This window comes from Cervus canadensis, chromosome 21 (assembly GCF_019320065.1).
Source record: "Cervus canadensis isolate Bull #8, Minnesota chromosome 21, ASM1932006v1, whole genome shotgun sequence".
Lineage (NCBI taxonomy): Eukaryota > Metazoa > Chordata > Mammalia > Artiodactyla > Cervidae > Cervus > Cervus canadensis.
This window is the reverse complement of record NC_057406.1, coordinates 49,127,564-49,141,461: the sequence shown is the minus strand read 5'-3', so window position 1 is coordinate 49,141,461 and position 13,898 is coordinate 49,127,564. Positions and strand designations below refer to the sequence as shown.

Sequence of the window (13,898 nt, the reverse complement as noted above, 5' to 3'; positions counted from 1 at the left end):
AAATGAATATGTACACTCTTAGTCTCAAGTATTACACTGTTATTTCCACTCTTGATTATTCTCCACTCTATCTTAAAATCTGATTCAGGACAATCAAGGATATGACAGTTTGGGTGGTTAACTATGTGTCCCAAAAGAATTTCAAAACTAGGATTAGGAATTTTATCATACAACTGCCCACCCCCCATCACCTTCACTCACTGATCAATTTACGTTACTTTCCAGCATGCAGGATGAAAAAGAGAGCAGTGATATTTTACATGAGAAATACCTAATAACCCAGGGCCTATATTAGATAAACACTGCTTTTAAAGCCCTAATGCTCCCCAAATGTTTTCTATTTATTCTACGTAATCCTCTCTCTGAATCACCTGTGTATATATCATCCATTTCCTTTTTAATCCTTTTCACAAAGACTCAAGGAACTCCTCTAGCTTATTTACCTTCTCTGTACAAGAGTGAAACATATTTCTAACTCCTTTGCACATTTCAAACAGCAACTGTCCAACGCCTTCTACCTTTTCTGGATGTTCATCAAGATCAAGAAACATTAAATTGAAAAGTGCATTTTTATCAGAAACCTGAAACACAAAATGCAAATGGAAAACTGCATTTACAACATAAACATATCCAAGAGAAGAATTATTATTTGCTATTCTGCAGATTTCTATTTAAATGTAATAAGGACAAAAATTCTGAAAAGCAGAGACACTGGCAATGATTCCAAACCACTGCAGGAGTACAGCAACACCTGTGACATCACCCGAGCGCGGTGAGGTCACTGGTGTATGAAGGTGTGTACCGAGGAACACTGTATAAGGCAACACTCGACCTTTTATGAGTGTGAGAGACATGTAATAGCGATAATTTTATCATAAAAACTCTCATAAAAACAAAAACAAATGACCCTATACAATCAGTTGCTTACAGGAAACTATTATAAAAATCCCTGTTAATCTCACTGTTCATGTCTAGACTGACATGAATTAGAGAACGTATATACACCAAATAACAATAAAAGAAACAACCAGATTATTTCACATTAGTAAAGCAAAAACCACCTTATGATTAGATAACCTCAAAACAGTAATAGGTTTCCATTTTTACATATATGTCAGTCCGTAATAACCATATTACAAAAGATATTGCCTTCTGTTCATCAGATTCTTGAGGATTAATGAGCAATAAACATATAATTATCAAACTAACCTTTCTCATCAAAAAAGTAAAGCTTTCAGCAGCAAAATTTCTTATATGTAGCTTTTTATGAGCCAGAAGTGTACTATACATGCTATAAAGGAGAAAATAAGACATTTAATTAATCATTTTAATAAAGATGTATTAATAGTACATGTCAATTATGTTCTCAACACTATGCAAGGAATTCAAGGAAGGTATAATAAAATAAGCAGTTTAAAATCTCATTCAATTACCATGACACTCACATGTCAAATGGAAGACTGAAGGTAACAGACATTAAAAGTTCTAGGATTGGTTGTTGTCAGTACCAATAAAAACTGCCTGGACTTCCCTGGTGGTGTAGTGGATAAAGAATCTGCCTGCCAAAGCAGGGGACATGGGTTCAACTCCTGATCTGGGAAGATTCCACATGCTACGGAGCAACTTAGCCCCTGTGCCACAACTACTGAAGCCCATGCATCTAGAGCCTGTGTCCACAAAAGCAGCCCGCACACTGCAACTCAGGGGTATTGCCTGTTTGCCACAACCGGAGAAAGCCTGTGTGCAGTAACAAAGATCCAGTGTAGCCAAAAGCTACAAAAATAACTTCCCTTGACCAAAAGATAAAACCTTAACACAACTGAAACGCTAAAAACTATCATTGTAGAAGAGGCTCACTCTTCCGAGGGGCTTTGAGCACACAGCTGTTTCCACAGAGGAAATCTTGTGTTCGACAAGTGCATATTGCTCTTGCTCTCAAAGCTGATACAGACGGGGAGCAGGAATGACTGCAGAAGGGCATGGGAAATCTTTTGGATTTGATGGAAACGTTCTTAAACTGGATTGTGGTGATCGTTGCATAACTTTATAAATTTACTAAATAGCACTGAATTATATACAAAATAAAATTTTAAAGAAAAAAAAAAGAAGAGGACAAAAAGAAAAACCTGAATGAGAGGAAAGGGTTACCTGTATATCCTGGACATATCCTTCACCATCAGTCTCCAAAGATACTTGTACAGATACGACAGAGAGGTGAAAGCCCATTCTAACAACTCCGTGTCCTGGGTCTCCAGGATTGAAGTGATGGTCAGAAAAAAATCCCGAAAATGGGGATAGAAGTCTGTCTGCAGATCTCGGGCCAACTGTACAACCAAACTGGATGAAAAAAATAAAGGAGGTAACTGATTCTGAGACATAAAGACCAAAAACCGAACACTACAAATCTAGTTCACAAATGATAACCAATTGCTTATGATGAAAGGATTAACTGAACCTTCTAAACCAAGTCTCAAGAGAAGTATAAAATTTTTCATGTTTTAAGAGTTGAGCAAAGAAATCAGGCTAGAGCAAGAAAATACATTCTATCACAAGTTACGGTCAATCATTCCAAGACTGTCAAAAATCAGGTTCTTATAAAAGTAGAGAAAGCAAAAGAGTATGTATCCCTAAGATTCTGCTTTACAGTAATGTACTAGTATTTTAATCTAACAACAACAAAAAAAGGTAAATTCTTGCTTCTACATTACAAACACCAGATCTAAAGCACATGTAGCTATAAAGCAATCTTTCTTAAAAATCAGATAAATGTTGTCACCTTTCTGTCAACATGCTCAGTTCAGTTCAGTTCAGTCGCTCAGTCATGTCCGACCCTTTGCAACCCCATGAATCGCAGCACGCCAGGCCTCCCTGTCCATCACCAACTCCCGGAGTTTACTCAAACTCACGTCCATCGAGTCGGTGATGCCATCCAGCCATCTCATCCTCTGTTTTCCCCTTCTCTTCCTGCCCCCAATCCCACCCAGCATCAGGGTCTTTTCCAACAAGTCAACTCTTCGCATGAGGTGCCTATAGTATACTTACTCCAAAAGGGGTTGATAGGCATAACTGTTCTTGATTTGCAGGTGAGTCTTCAAACTCTGAACTATCTCATTTTGATGATACACCAGCTGATTGAATGACTGGCATTTGTCAATAACTTCTTTGTAAAATTTCCCTGGGTGAAGAAAAAAAAAGTTCTACTTTTCCATCACATCACTCTTTAGCTGTTTTGACCGTTTTCAGTGCAAATGACAGATGAATAAAATAGAAACAAAACAGAAAATACCAAAGTGTTCCGTCAGGTTCAATTCTCTCCACTTCAGCAGACCCTCAAAAAAGTAGGTTTCAACTTCCTGCCAAGATTAAAGCAGTCCATCAGACAACTCAAAGAAAAACTATAATCAAGGTAAATAAGAACAAAGATATATTAATATTTTAAGACAATGATGATAGACAAGAGTTGAAAAACTCCTCTTAGTTTTTTTTTTTTTTTTTAGAAAAGGGCATTAACTAACACACCTTAAGAAGCAATCAAGTATACAATATGGGCAGCAGATTTAAACACATGCAATAGTCACATTAAAAAAAATTTTTTTTTTTTTCCACAATTTTAGGCCAAGAAAAATGTTCACTTACAGTTCTTTCATTCTGCTTTTGGAAATATGAATTGCTACACTCTTGCAGAGAAGTAATCTGGCATTACTATTAAAATTAAAAACAGGTATGTCCTTTGACCCAGCGATTCCATTTTTGGAGATTTTCTCATAAAATTTGTGAATATATAAGTATAAAGATGTTCATTCAGCTTTATTGTAGGGGGGAATATAAAAAAGTCTAAATATCCAACAATAGGAAAATGGTTGACATATACCTCACGGTCTATACATAATAAGATATACCATGTGTCTATCAAAAAATTATATCTATTACTGAATTAGAAGGATGTTGACAGTATTCTTTCAAAGTGAGAAAAGCAGGTTTTATAGTGAGGAATATGGTAGGAACCAATTTTTCTTAAGAGAGAGAAAAAAAAAAAAACCTCTTTAAGTGTTTGCACATATTTATATGAAACTAAAGTTCTTTCTTCAATGACTGTCAAATCCTCAAAAATGGTTGCCCTGACTCCAGCCATGCTCTTTCCTCCACATTAAAGCCAAAGAGATCTAAAACTTACATTTGGATCATGTCACACACTCCCCTGCCTTATAATACTAGAATGATTTCTCATAGCTTCAGGATAAATTCAAACTTAGCTGGATATGAAGTCTGTCATGGTCCTTGAATATCTCTTCAGCATTATCTTTCACCAGCTACCTCTTTCACCCATTCACAGTTACCATCAACACAAACATCTCACATCCAATTATGAGCACACCAAAATGCTTTGCAGGTTCTTGAATGTGACATGCTCTCTTTAGCCTCTATTCCTTTATAAAGGTTTCTTTCTCAGCCTGAATCAGCCTTTCTTGCTTTCTTTGCCATGCTAAAATCTGTAGAAACAAGACTCAATTCACGTAACACCTTGTCTATTTAACCTTTTTTGACACCTCACTTTTCACCCCCGAAGAATCTTGGTTAGGCTCCCTTCACTGTGAGCTCCCAAAGCATTATATGCCTACCTGGATAACATCACTTAGCTGAATTCATATATTGATAACACTGAATTCACATATTAAAGACAAGGCATTCAAAGTGACAGTGAGCAGAGCCTGACTAGGGTCAAGTGAAAAACTGTAAAAACTGAGGTTGAATCAAGTTGATGGCATGTTATAAAAATGTTGGCAGAAAATTGATGCAGTGATTTTTTGAATAGAGTTATGGCTGAATTACAGCATGATCAAAAATGGAAAAAAGTTTTATGGTCAAGGCCCTCCCCCCCCTTTTTTAAATAAAGGAGGAAACTAAGCCCCAGTAAAGTAACTTGCTCAAAATCTCTTTAAAACCGTGGTTTCAAGAATACAGATCTGCAGCAGGGCTCAGAATGCACAAGGGAAGGGAGAGAGTGGAGTCAGAGGTCACCTGAGAATCCAGTCAATTTTCTAATATCATCCAATAGAACTTTTGCAACGATGGAAAATGTTCCATATCTGCATTTGGTCAACACGGTATCAACTAGCCACATACAGCTACTGAGCACCACAATTTTTTATTTAATTCTATCTAATCTGTCAAGTGTGGCTACTGTTTGAGACAGCACAAGTCTAATCATTTCACGTTCATAAAAGAATTGCTTAAGAAATAATTCACATCTCAGACTGAGAAATCAACTATGAGTACTTGAAGATCAGCTAATTTAACATTCTCTTACCTCGTCATAGCTTGCAGTTCTATCAATCCGGTGAATAATGTCGATATTCACATTCCCCAGTCGCTCAGCAAATGTAAGAAACTGAAGGGGAGGAGTATATTTAAAATACATTATCATTTTATACGTTTCACATCTTGAATATGTTTTAGTGTTATATAATCATATGTTGACAATTTCCTTGTGAAAGTATAAAGTTTAAAGCTTCCATACACCGCCTCATGTTCTATCATTAGAAATGATGATATGCTTTACTTTCAATTTCAGACTTGTATTTTCAATCAATCATAAAATGTATAACTGAGTTTTACAACTAGAAGTAGACATCACTGATGAATCACAAAAGACAACTTTAAACAAACGGAACGAGGGTTAAACAAATGCACTGCACTACCATAGGAAGAAAGTGAAATATTTCCATGAGTTTATTTGCAAAATGTTTAAAATCAAATTCCCATACTAGACTGTTAAAAGATAGCAATGTGGCCTCGCCTGATCTACTGCTAGGTTTCATTCATATCCTAATGCAAGCAGAGAATCTGGCGAAGTCGTTTCACCAATTGTATTTTTAAATATACACAGACCTATGGCTGTGGAGTAACAAAAGAAACCCTCAAGAAACAAACAGAAAGTGGTGTATCAACCAGAAACTGTAGAACACCTACCTCCTCCACCGGCCCGCCTCCCCAATTCGGTCTTCAAGGATAAAAGAGCAAAAAAATTATTCCTAACCGGTTAGTCTGTGATACTGAATTTAATTCTGGTCTGAAGGGACCTCTCAAGCAGGCCAGACCCCACAAACCACAGCGGAAATCTGAAGTTCGGGCTTCCTTCCCCATCCCATTATTTACTACGCCAGGAGAGAGGAAGGCTCGTTTGCCAGAGCCTGCGGACAAGAGACTCCGGCTCGGTCCGGAGCACGGTACTTCTAGAGTCCCGCTCAGAATCAGGCCCACCGGCAAGTTCCCTCGCTCACCCGGTACGTGTTCTCGGTCTTGTGGGAAACCGGCTTTGGCTTCATGGCTGCAGAGGGGCAGCGGCCCGCGAGGATCTCGGGAAGGGTCGAAGGGATGCTACCGGCTGTAGAGAAGGAAAACTGGTTCACACACTTGCACTCCCACGTATTTAGACTATCTCACGTGCGGCTTGAGTCCGTGGGAGCCGCCATGTTGGAAACAGGGAGGAGCCTGGGCGGATCACGTGAACGGAAGTGGCGGACGGAGCAGGCGCGCCAGTCCCCAGAGCCTTCTGGGAACGGCGGAGTGTCTGAGTGAATAGGTCGGTGTGGAAGTTTATCAGCTGCCTTGAGCGAAGGTTTATAAGAAAAATGTGCATTTTTATCATAAAAGAAAACCCGCCCGTCGTCATTAACAGCTGACCATCACTAACCCTCACTATGTACCCTACACCAAGCAAAGTTCTTTACCTTCATGGTTTCACAGTAAAACGCATTGTGAACGTTACATGATTCGAAATGAGGTACATATTTTTAAGTTTCTTTGGCCTACGAAGAAAGCAAGGACGAGCAGCCGGTAAGTGGCAGTCTGACAGAGGTCACTCAGCTTAAAAGTCTGATATTTTTAACCCTCCTGCCAACGCAGGAGATGTAAGAGTAGCGGGTTCAATCCCTGGGTTGAGAAGTTCGCCTGGAGAAGGGCATGGCAACCTACTCCAGTATTCTCGCCTGAAGAATGCCATGGACAGAGAAGCCTCGAGGGCTACTAGTCTGTAGGGTCGCGAAGAGTTGGACAAAACTGAAGCGACTTAGCACGCACACATCGCACAGTAACTCATGGTTTCATGCACAACCAATTAGCTTTTTGTTATTTTCCTACCAGTTTTATGTCCTGTTGTTAAACAGGGGTGTGTGTGTGTGAGAGAGAGAGAGAGATGTTTTTTCACTTCATTCAATATTTCTGGAGAGGCTGTTATGGCCCGTGCTCTGTTCTATTTGAACTGTGGTGTTGGAGAAGACTCTTGAGAGTCCCTTGGATTACAAGGAGCTGAATACAGTCAATTCCAAAGGAAATCAACCCTGAATATTCATTGGAGCTGAAGCTCAGATACTCTGGCCACCTGATGCGAAGAACTGACTCAGAAAAGACCCTGATGCTGGGAAAGATTGAAGGCAGGAGGAGAAAGGGACAGCAGAGGGTGAGATGGTTGGATGGCATTGCCTATTGGGTGGACATACCTTTGAGAAAGCTCAGGAAATTGGTAGTGGACAGAGGAGTTGGTGATGGACAGGGAAGCCTGGGGTGCTGCAGTCCATGGTGTAGCAAAGAGTCAGATACGACTGAGCGACTGAGCTGAACTGAATAATATTACTATTAATAATAATTTTGTTTGGAAATGTTTATTCTGGGGTGCTTACATCGTAAATGTAAGATATTCAGTAGACAAACTGAATATATTCCTGCCTGATGCTCAGTGTAGAGGTCAGGGCTGGAGGTGTGACTTAAATACACTTAACTGAAAGTGTGAAGTTATTTAAAGCCATGGAACTGATTAAGATGATTTAGGGAGAGAGATGATTAAAGGAGAAGGAAGAAGAGAAGAGAACCCAAGTTGAGCAATAGAATGCTCCAACATTTAGCAGCAGCCAGAAGCGTGACAGGAAAGAGAGTCAGTGACATAGAAACAGACTAGTCCTGGCCTAGAAGCAGAGCTGGTCACCAACTATAGTGAAAACCGAGGAGAGAGAAGTAGGTGCTGGGTCTGACAAGGTTATGGTCACTGGTGACTTTGAGAAGTACTGTCCAGTATGGAGGAAAGGAAGGAAAGGAAGTGAGCAAAATGTGTATGGTAAAGAGATAAAGTCGATACTGTACTTTTATATTGTTGATGTTACAGCATCCATGTTTTTCTGTGTTGTCACAGGGTTGTAAAAAATATTTTTTAATGTCTCTATAGCATGTATGAGACTTTTTAAAAAAGTTTTTATAGGAGTATAGTTGATTTACAATGTTGCATTAGTTTCAGGTGAGTAACAAAGTGAATCAGTTATACATATACTCACTCTTTTTAAAATTCTCTCCCTCTATAGTTAATTACAGAGTATTGAGTAGAGTTCCCTGTGCTATTGAGTTTTACTTTTTAATAATAAAATATAGAAGCACCCAGTGTTTGGTTGGCTTCTAGTAGGCTAATTGACTTTTTTTTTCTGTAGGTGGTTGTTTATTTTGTTGGATCACAGATTCTTTAAGGAAGTCTAAGAAAGTTGTAGACTTTCTCTTCAGAAAAAATGCTAATAAGCTCATTCACGCTAAACTGCATAGATGATTTCAAAGAGTTAGAAGTCTGCAGTTACCTGAGGGTAAAAGCCCATACTCTAAGCAATGTTCTCAACCTGTTTTTAAAATTATCCCCAGATAATTGTGTCCTTTTCCTTCTTTGTTATTTATTTTTTGTAATGAAGTTAATGGGACAATAAGGAGTAGAGAGAAACATGAAAATCAAAAAGCTGACACTTGCAAGTTGTATATTGTGTTATTACTCCTTATATGATCCTTATATATTAGCAGCTCTGGTTGAACTGTTTATTAATACACCGTGGTGGTTAAGAGCATAGATGCTAGAACCAGTTTACCTGGATTTCATTGAATCCTAGCTCTGCCATGTATGCCAGGTGTGGTTTGGGGAAAAGTTACCCTCTCTGAGCATCAATTCCTTTTATGTAAAATGGAGCTAACAAAAAATACATACTTCATAGGGGTTGTTGTGCAGAGTAAAGAAGCTAATGGATGAAAGGTACCAGGTACCATAACTGCACAACCTTTCACAAATTACCTAACCTGAGACCCAACTTCCTGACCTATTAAAAAGAAGTTACATTAATAATGATACCATTTTTAAAAGGAATTGTATTGATGCAGAGGATGGAATGAATGTTTGCTGAATGGATGAATGGGCTGCTAACTTGCAACCTGACGAGCTCCTTAAGGGCAGAAACCATGGACTTTTCCAACCTTGTATCACCAGTGCCTCCCCTGAACTTGAGGTGAATGAACGTTTGTTGAATTAACAAAGTGTACAACATTTTGTTTAACCCTGACAAACTCAAGAGTAATGTAACTTCCTACATTGGACGTGGTTTGTGTCACAGGATTTTTAATATTTCTCCCAAAGCTGTTTTTTAGGTTCTATAGAATATCCAAAGCAGCCCTGAAAAGCACCACTGTTTACTTTGGAATCTGCTGGCCCCAGCTATTGCCCTCTATGCCAACGTCTTCAATACCCCATGCCGTCCTCTGTTTCCTTTTACCACAATGGTTCTGCCTGCCCCATCCCTTCCAGTCAGTTTGCTTAGACAATAATTCTTTCATTTCTTCCTTCATAAGTTTGATTGGGAAGTCTTGGAAATTTTGCTCTTTAACCTTTGTTTCCTCAGTGCCCTCTAATTTAAAGCCCAGGGACTACAAGAACACAAGGAGTTTGCCCACCTGCGTGAACCTCAGTTTACTCACCCACAAGTGAGGGGTAATACCAGTGCCCCTCACGCAGTTGTTGTGAAGAGTCAGTAACCTAATACTTTGGTTATCAAATTGTGGTCCCCAACCAGCAACATCAGCATTGTATGGGAACTTGTTAGACATGTGAATTCTGAGGCTTCACCCCAAACGTGTCGAATCAGAAACTCTGGGGAGGAGATATTTGCTATTAAATATTTGCTATTGTCATTATTTTATTCTCCTATCCATATCACCAGGGTAGGTTGTATTATCCTCACTTTAAATATAAGGGATCTGAAGCTCGGAGGACTTCTAAGCAGTGGAAGGATTTGAATTCGGGTCTTCCAATTCCAGTGGTTTTTTTGTTTTTTTTTTACGGCCCCACATTTTTTTAAACTTTTTACTTTATATTGGAATATAGTTGATTAACAATGATGTGTTAGTTTCCGTACAGCAGAGTTATACCTATACATATCTCTATTCTTTTTCAAATTTTTGCCATTTACCTTGTTGTATAGTATTGAGCAGAGTTCCCTGTGCTATACAGTAGGTTCGTGTTTTCTATTTTAAATAGAGCACTGCTGCCCCACGTCTTAAGGGTGTGAACCAGGAGGGACAGACTTAGAGAAATAAATGCATGGATGTTGTGGTAGATGTTTGTAGATTTCGCGACAATGTTTGTTCTCTCTTCTTCTGAAAACAGCATCCTGATTTTCTTTTCAGGACTCACTCTTCCCTCATTCTCACTATTTGAAGTTCAGATAAGACACCTAGGAGGGCCTGTCCTAAGAAGTATTTCTTTGACCAACTCACTGTTTCAGGGGTGAGTGTGTGTCCTAAACTGGGCCAAGGGCCCTATCTGGAAGTTTTGTTAGTGCTGTTGGGAAAGAGGTGCTTCTTTTTCTTGGATTTTGCAAGATGATAGTAGCCTTAAGCTGTCGGTGGCCATTGTGTGACTTCATGGAGAAGTCTGCCTGAGAATGAGCTCTGCTGAAAGTAAAGGAGGGAGAGAGAGACAGGGAGAAGGGGTGGGGGGGTGGGGGACGGAGATTGAGATGAACTTATGTGAGCCAACAGATCCCTCTATCCAGTTTTTGGTCTTTTCACTTGCCCTGGTTCACAGATTCCCCCTTTGTGTGCTTAAGTCAATTTTAATTAGGTTCTGTCACTTTCACCCAAAATGATACTTAACACATCGGATTTAAACTTTTTGTGTTGCTGATAAATAAGACTGGAAACTTAAGCCTTCCTCTCAACACAAATGTTTATATGGTGAGTCAGAGTCAAAAAAAAAAAAAAAAAAAGGACAAAATCTTGATAATAGGAGTCAGTGTGATGGACTGGAAAGACTATCAGACCAGGAGTCATAAAACCTGGTTTCTAATTCTGGGAGATTCACTCAGCTGTGTGACTTTGTAAATTAATGCTGCTCTGAAAGAAGTAATGTACACATATGTGCTTTGAATGTTCCATTTAAGTCAAATAATTATTAGAGTTTCTCCTTAAACTTCTTACATGTGTACAATGGTACGTTTTCAGTTAATTTAGTGGTGGAGGTAGAGAAGGAGACCCTTCTCGGTTTCTTATGTACCGATCTTTGATCTGGGTGATAGAATACTTTAAAGATACATTTAAAAATACATCTTTGGAAAGGCAAGTCACAGACTGGGAAAAATATTTTAAAAACATATATCTGATAAAAATATGTGTATCCAAAATGTGCAGAGAACTCTTAAAATTCAGAAATAAAAAGAGCTGAGTTTAAAAATGGGTAAAAGACAGCAATCCCACTTCTGGGTATACACACCGAGGAAACTAGATCTGAAAGAGACACATGCACCCCAATGTTCATCGCAGCACTGTTTATAATAGCCAGGACATGGAAGCAACCTAGATGCCCATCAGCAGACGAATGGATAAGGAAGCTGTGGTACATATACACCATGGAATATTACTCAGCCATTAAAAAGAATTCATTTGAACCAGTTCTAATGAGATGGATGAAACTGGAGCCCATTATACAGAGTGAAGTAAGCCAGAAAGATAAAGACCAATACAGTATACTAACACATATATATGGAATTTAGAAAGATGGTAACAATAACCCTATATGCAAAACAGAAAAAGAGACACAGAAATACAGAACAGACTGTTAGACTCTGTGGGAGAAGGCGAGAGTGGGATGTTTCAAGAGAACAGCATCGAAACATGTATATTATCAAGGGTGAAACAGATCACCAGCCCAGGATGGATGCATGAGACAAGTGCTCGGGGCTCGTGCACTGGGAAGACCCAGAGGGATGGGATGGAGAGGGAAGTGGGAGGGGGGATCAAGATGGGGAACACATGTAAATCCATGGCTGATTCATGTCAATGTATGACAAAACCCACTACAATATTGTAAAGTAATTAGCCTCCAACTAATAAAAATGAATGGAAAAAAAATGGGTAAAAGATGTGGACACCTCACCAAAGAAGATACACAGATGCAAATAAGTGAATGAAAGATGTTCAACATCATATGTCACTAGACAGTTGCCTATGTGTTAGATTGACTAAACTCTAAAACAGGGGTCTCCAGCCCCCATGCCACAGACCAGCACCAGTTTGTAGCCTGTTAGGAATGGGGCCACACAACAGGAAGTGAGTGAGTGTCTTCCACGAAACCAGTCCCTGGTGCCAAAAAGGTTGGGGACTACTGCTCTAAAACATTGGCAACACTAAATCCTGGAGAGGAGCACCACACACTCTTATTCATTGCTGGTGGTAATGCACAGTGGTACAGCCACTTTGGAAGACAGCTGCGTATTTTTTGTAAAGCTGAACGTAAGCTTATCATATGATACACCTGTCACTCTCCCAGGCATTTATCTAAATGAATTTGAAGTTTATGTCCACACAGAAACCTGCATATGGATGTTTATAACAGCTTTACTCATAATTGCCAAAATTTGGATGCATTCAAGATGTCCTTCAATTGGTGAATGGATGAACAAACTATGGTACATCGTTAAATCTGGTATTGTTCTTTGATAAAAGGAAATTAATCTAAAAAAGAATGGATATATGTATATATATGACTGAAGCACTTTGCTATACACCTGAAAATAACACAGTATTGTGAATCAACTGTACCCCAATATAAAATAAAAATTCAATTAAAAAAATGAGCTATCTTGTTTAAAAAAAAAAATGAAAGAAGCTTAGATACATATTGATAAGTTTAAAAAGCCCATTTGAAAAAGCTCCATACTGTGTGACTGCAACTTTATGACATTCTGGAAAAGGCAAAATTATAGAAACAATAAAAACATTGGTGGTTGCCAGGGGCTGGGAGGAGGGGCCAAATAGGTAAAGCACAGCGGGGTTTAGGGCAGTGAATCTATTCTGTATCATACCATGATGGTGGGTACATGACTTTATGCATTTGTCAGTACTCAAAGAACAGTAGAACACAAAGAGTGAGCCCTTGGTTAAATACAGACTTTAGTTAGTAATAATGTATCAGTATTGGCTCATCCATTGTAACAAATATCCCACGTAATGCAGTGCAATTAAAACTCAGGGACAGACTTCCCTGATGGCCCAGTAGCTAAGACTGCACTGCCAGTGCAGGGGACCAGGTTTGATCCCTGGTCAGGGAACTAGATCCCACATATTGCAACTAAGAGTTTGCATGCTGCAACTATTAATAAAAAATACCACGTGCCACAACTAGGAAAGAAAAAGAACCTGCATGCTGCAACAAAAACCAAAGATCTTGCATGCCTGCAAATAAGACCCAGTGTAGCCAAATATATAAATAAATAAAAATAAAACAAAAAATGGGGAAAATTGTACGGGAAGGGAAAGTTGGCATACAGGAGTTCTCTATGCTTTCTGTTCAAGTTTTCTGTAAACTTAAAGCTGCTCCAAAAATAAAGACCATTAGCTTAAAAAAAAATTGCATCTCCTCCTAACTCCTTCTTGTAAACCCAGAGTTCTTTGGAGAACATCATGACTACTTGAGATGGAATCTGGAAAGACAACACCCTGCTCTTGAATCCTGGGCACTCCAAGAGGAAGTCGGACCAGAATCTTATTAACACTGGAAACCAAGAAAATTTGGATCTGTGTGATTCAGAATGAAAGAGAAGCAAGTG

General features: G+C 39.0%; 1 protein-coding gene across 1 annotated transcript in view; it reads right to left on the bottom strand.

The window, feature by feature from the left end:
• Positions 1–6,480, bottom strand: part of UTP20 (UTP20 small subunit processome component) — a 90,097-nt gene extending 83,617 nt beyond the window's left edge. The window contains exons 1-7 of the mRNA XM_043439872.1: positions 6,282–6,480; positions 5,309–5,389; positions 3,287–3,353; positions 3,043–3,175; positions 2,149–2,337; positions 1,210–1,291; positions 444–581 (exon numbers count right to left, since the gene is read on the bottom strand). Of these exons, the coding sequence (XP_043295807.1) occupies positions 444–581; positions 1,210–1,291; positions 2,149–2,337; positions 3,043–3,175; positions 3,287–3,353; positions 5,309–5,389; positions 6,282–6,326 (735 nt within the window). The 5' untranslated portion in view covers positions 6,327–6,480. The remainder of the gene's footprint in view (positions 1–443; positions 582–1,209; positions 1,292–2,148; positions 2,338–3,042; positions 3,176–3,286; positions 3,354–5,308; positions 5,390–6,281) is intronic.
• Between the last annotated feature and the right edge of the window lie 7,418 nt (positions 6,481–13,898).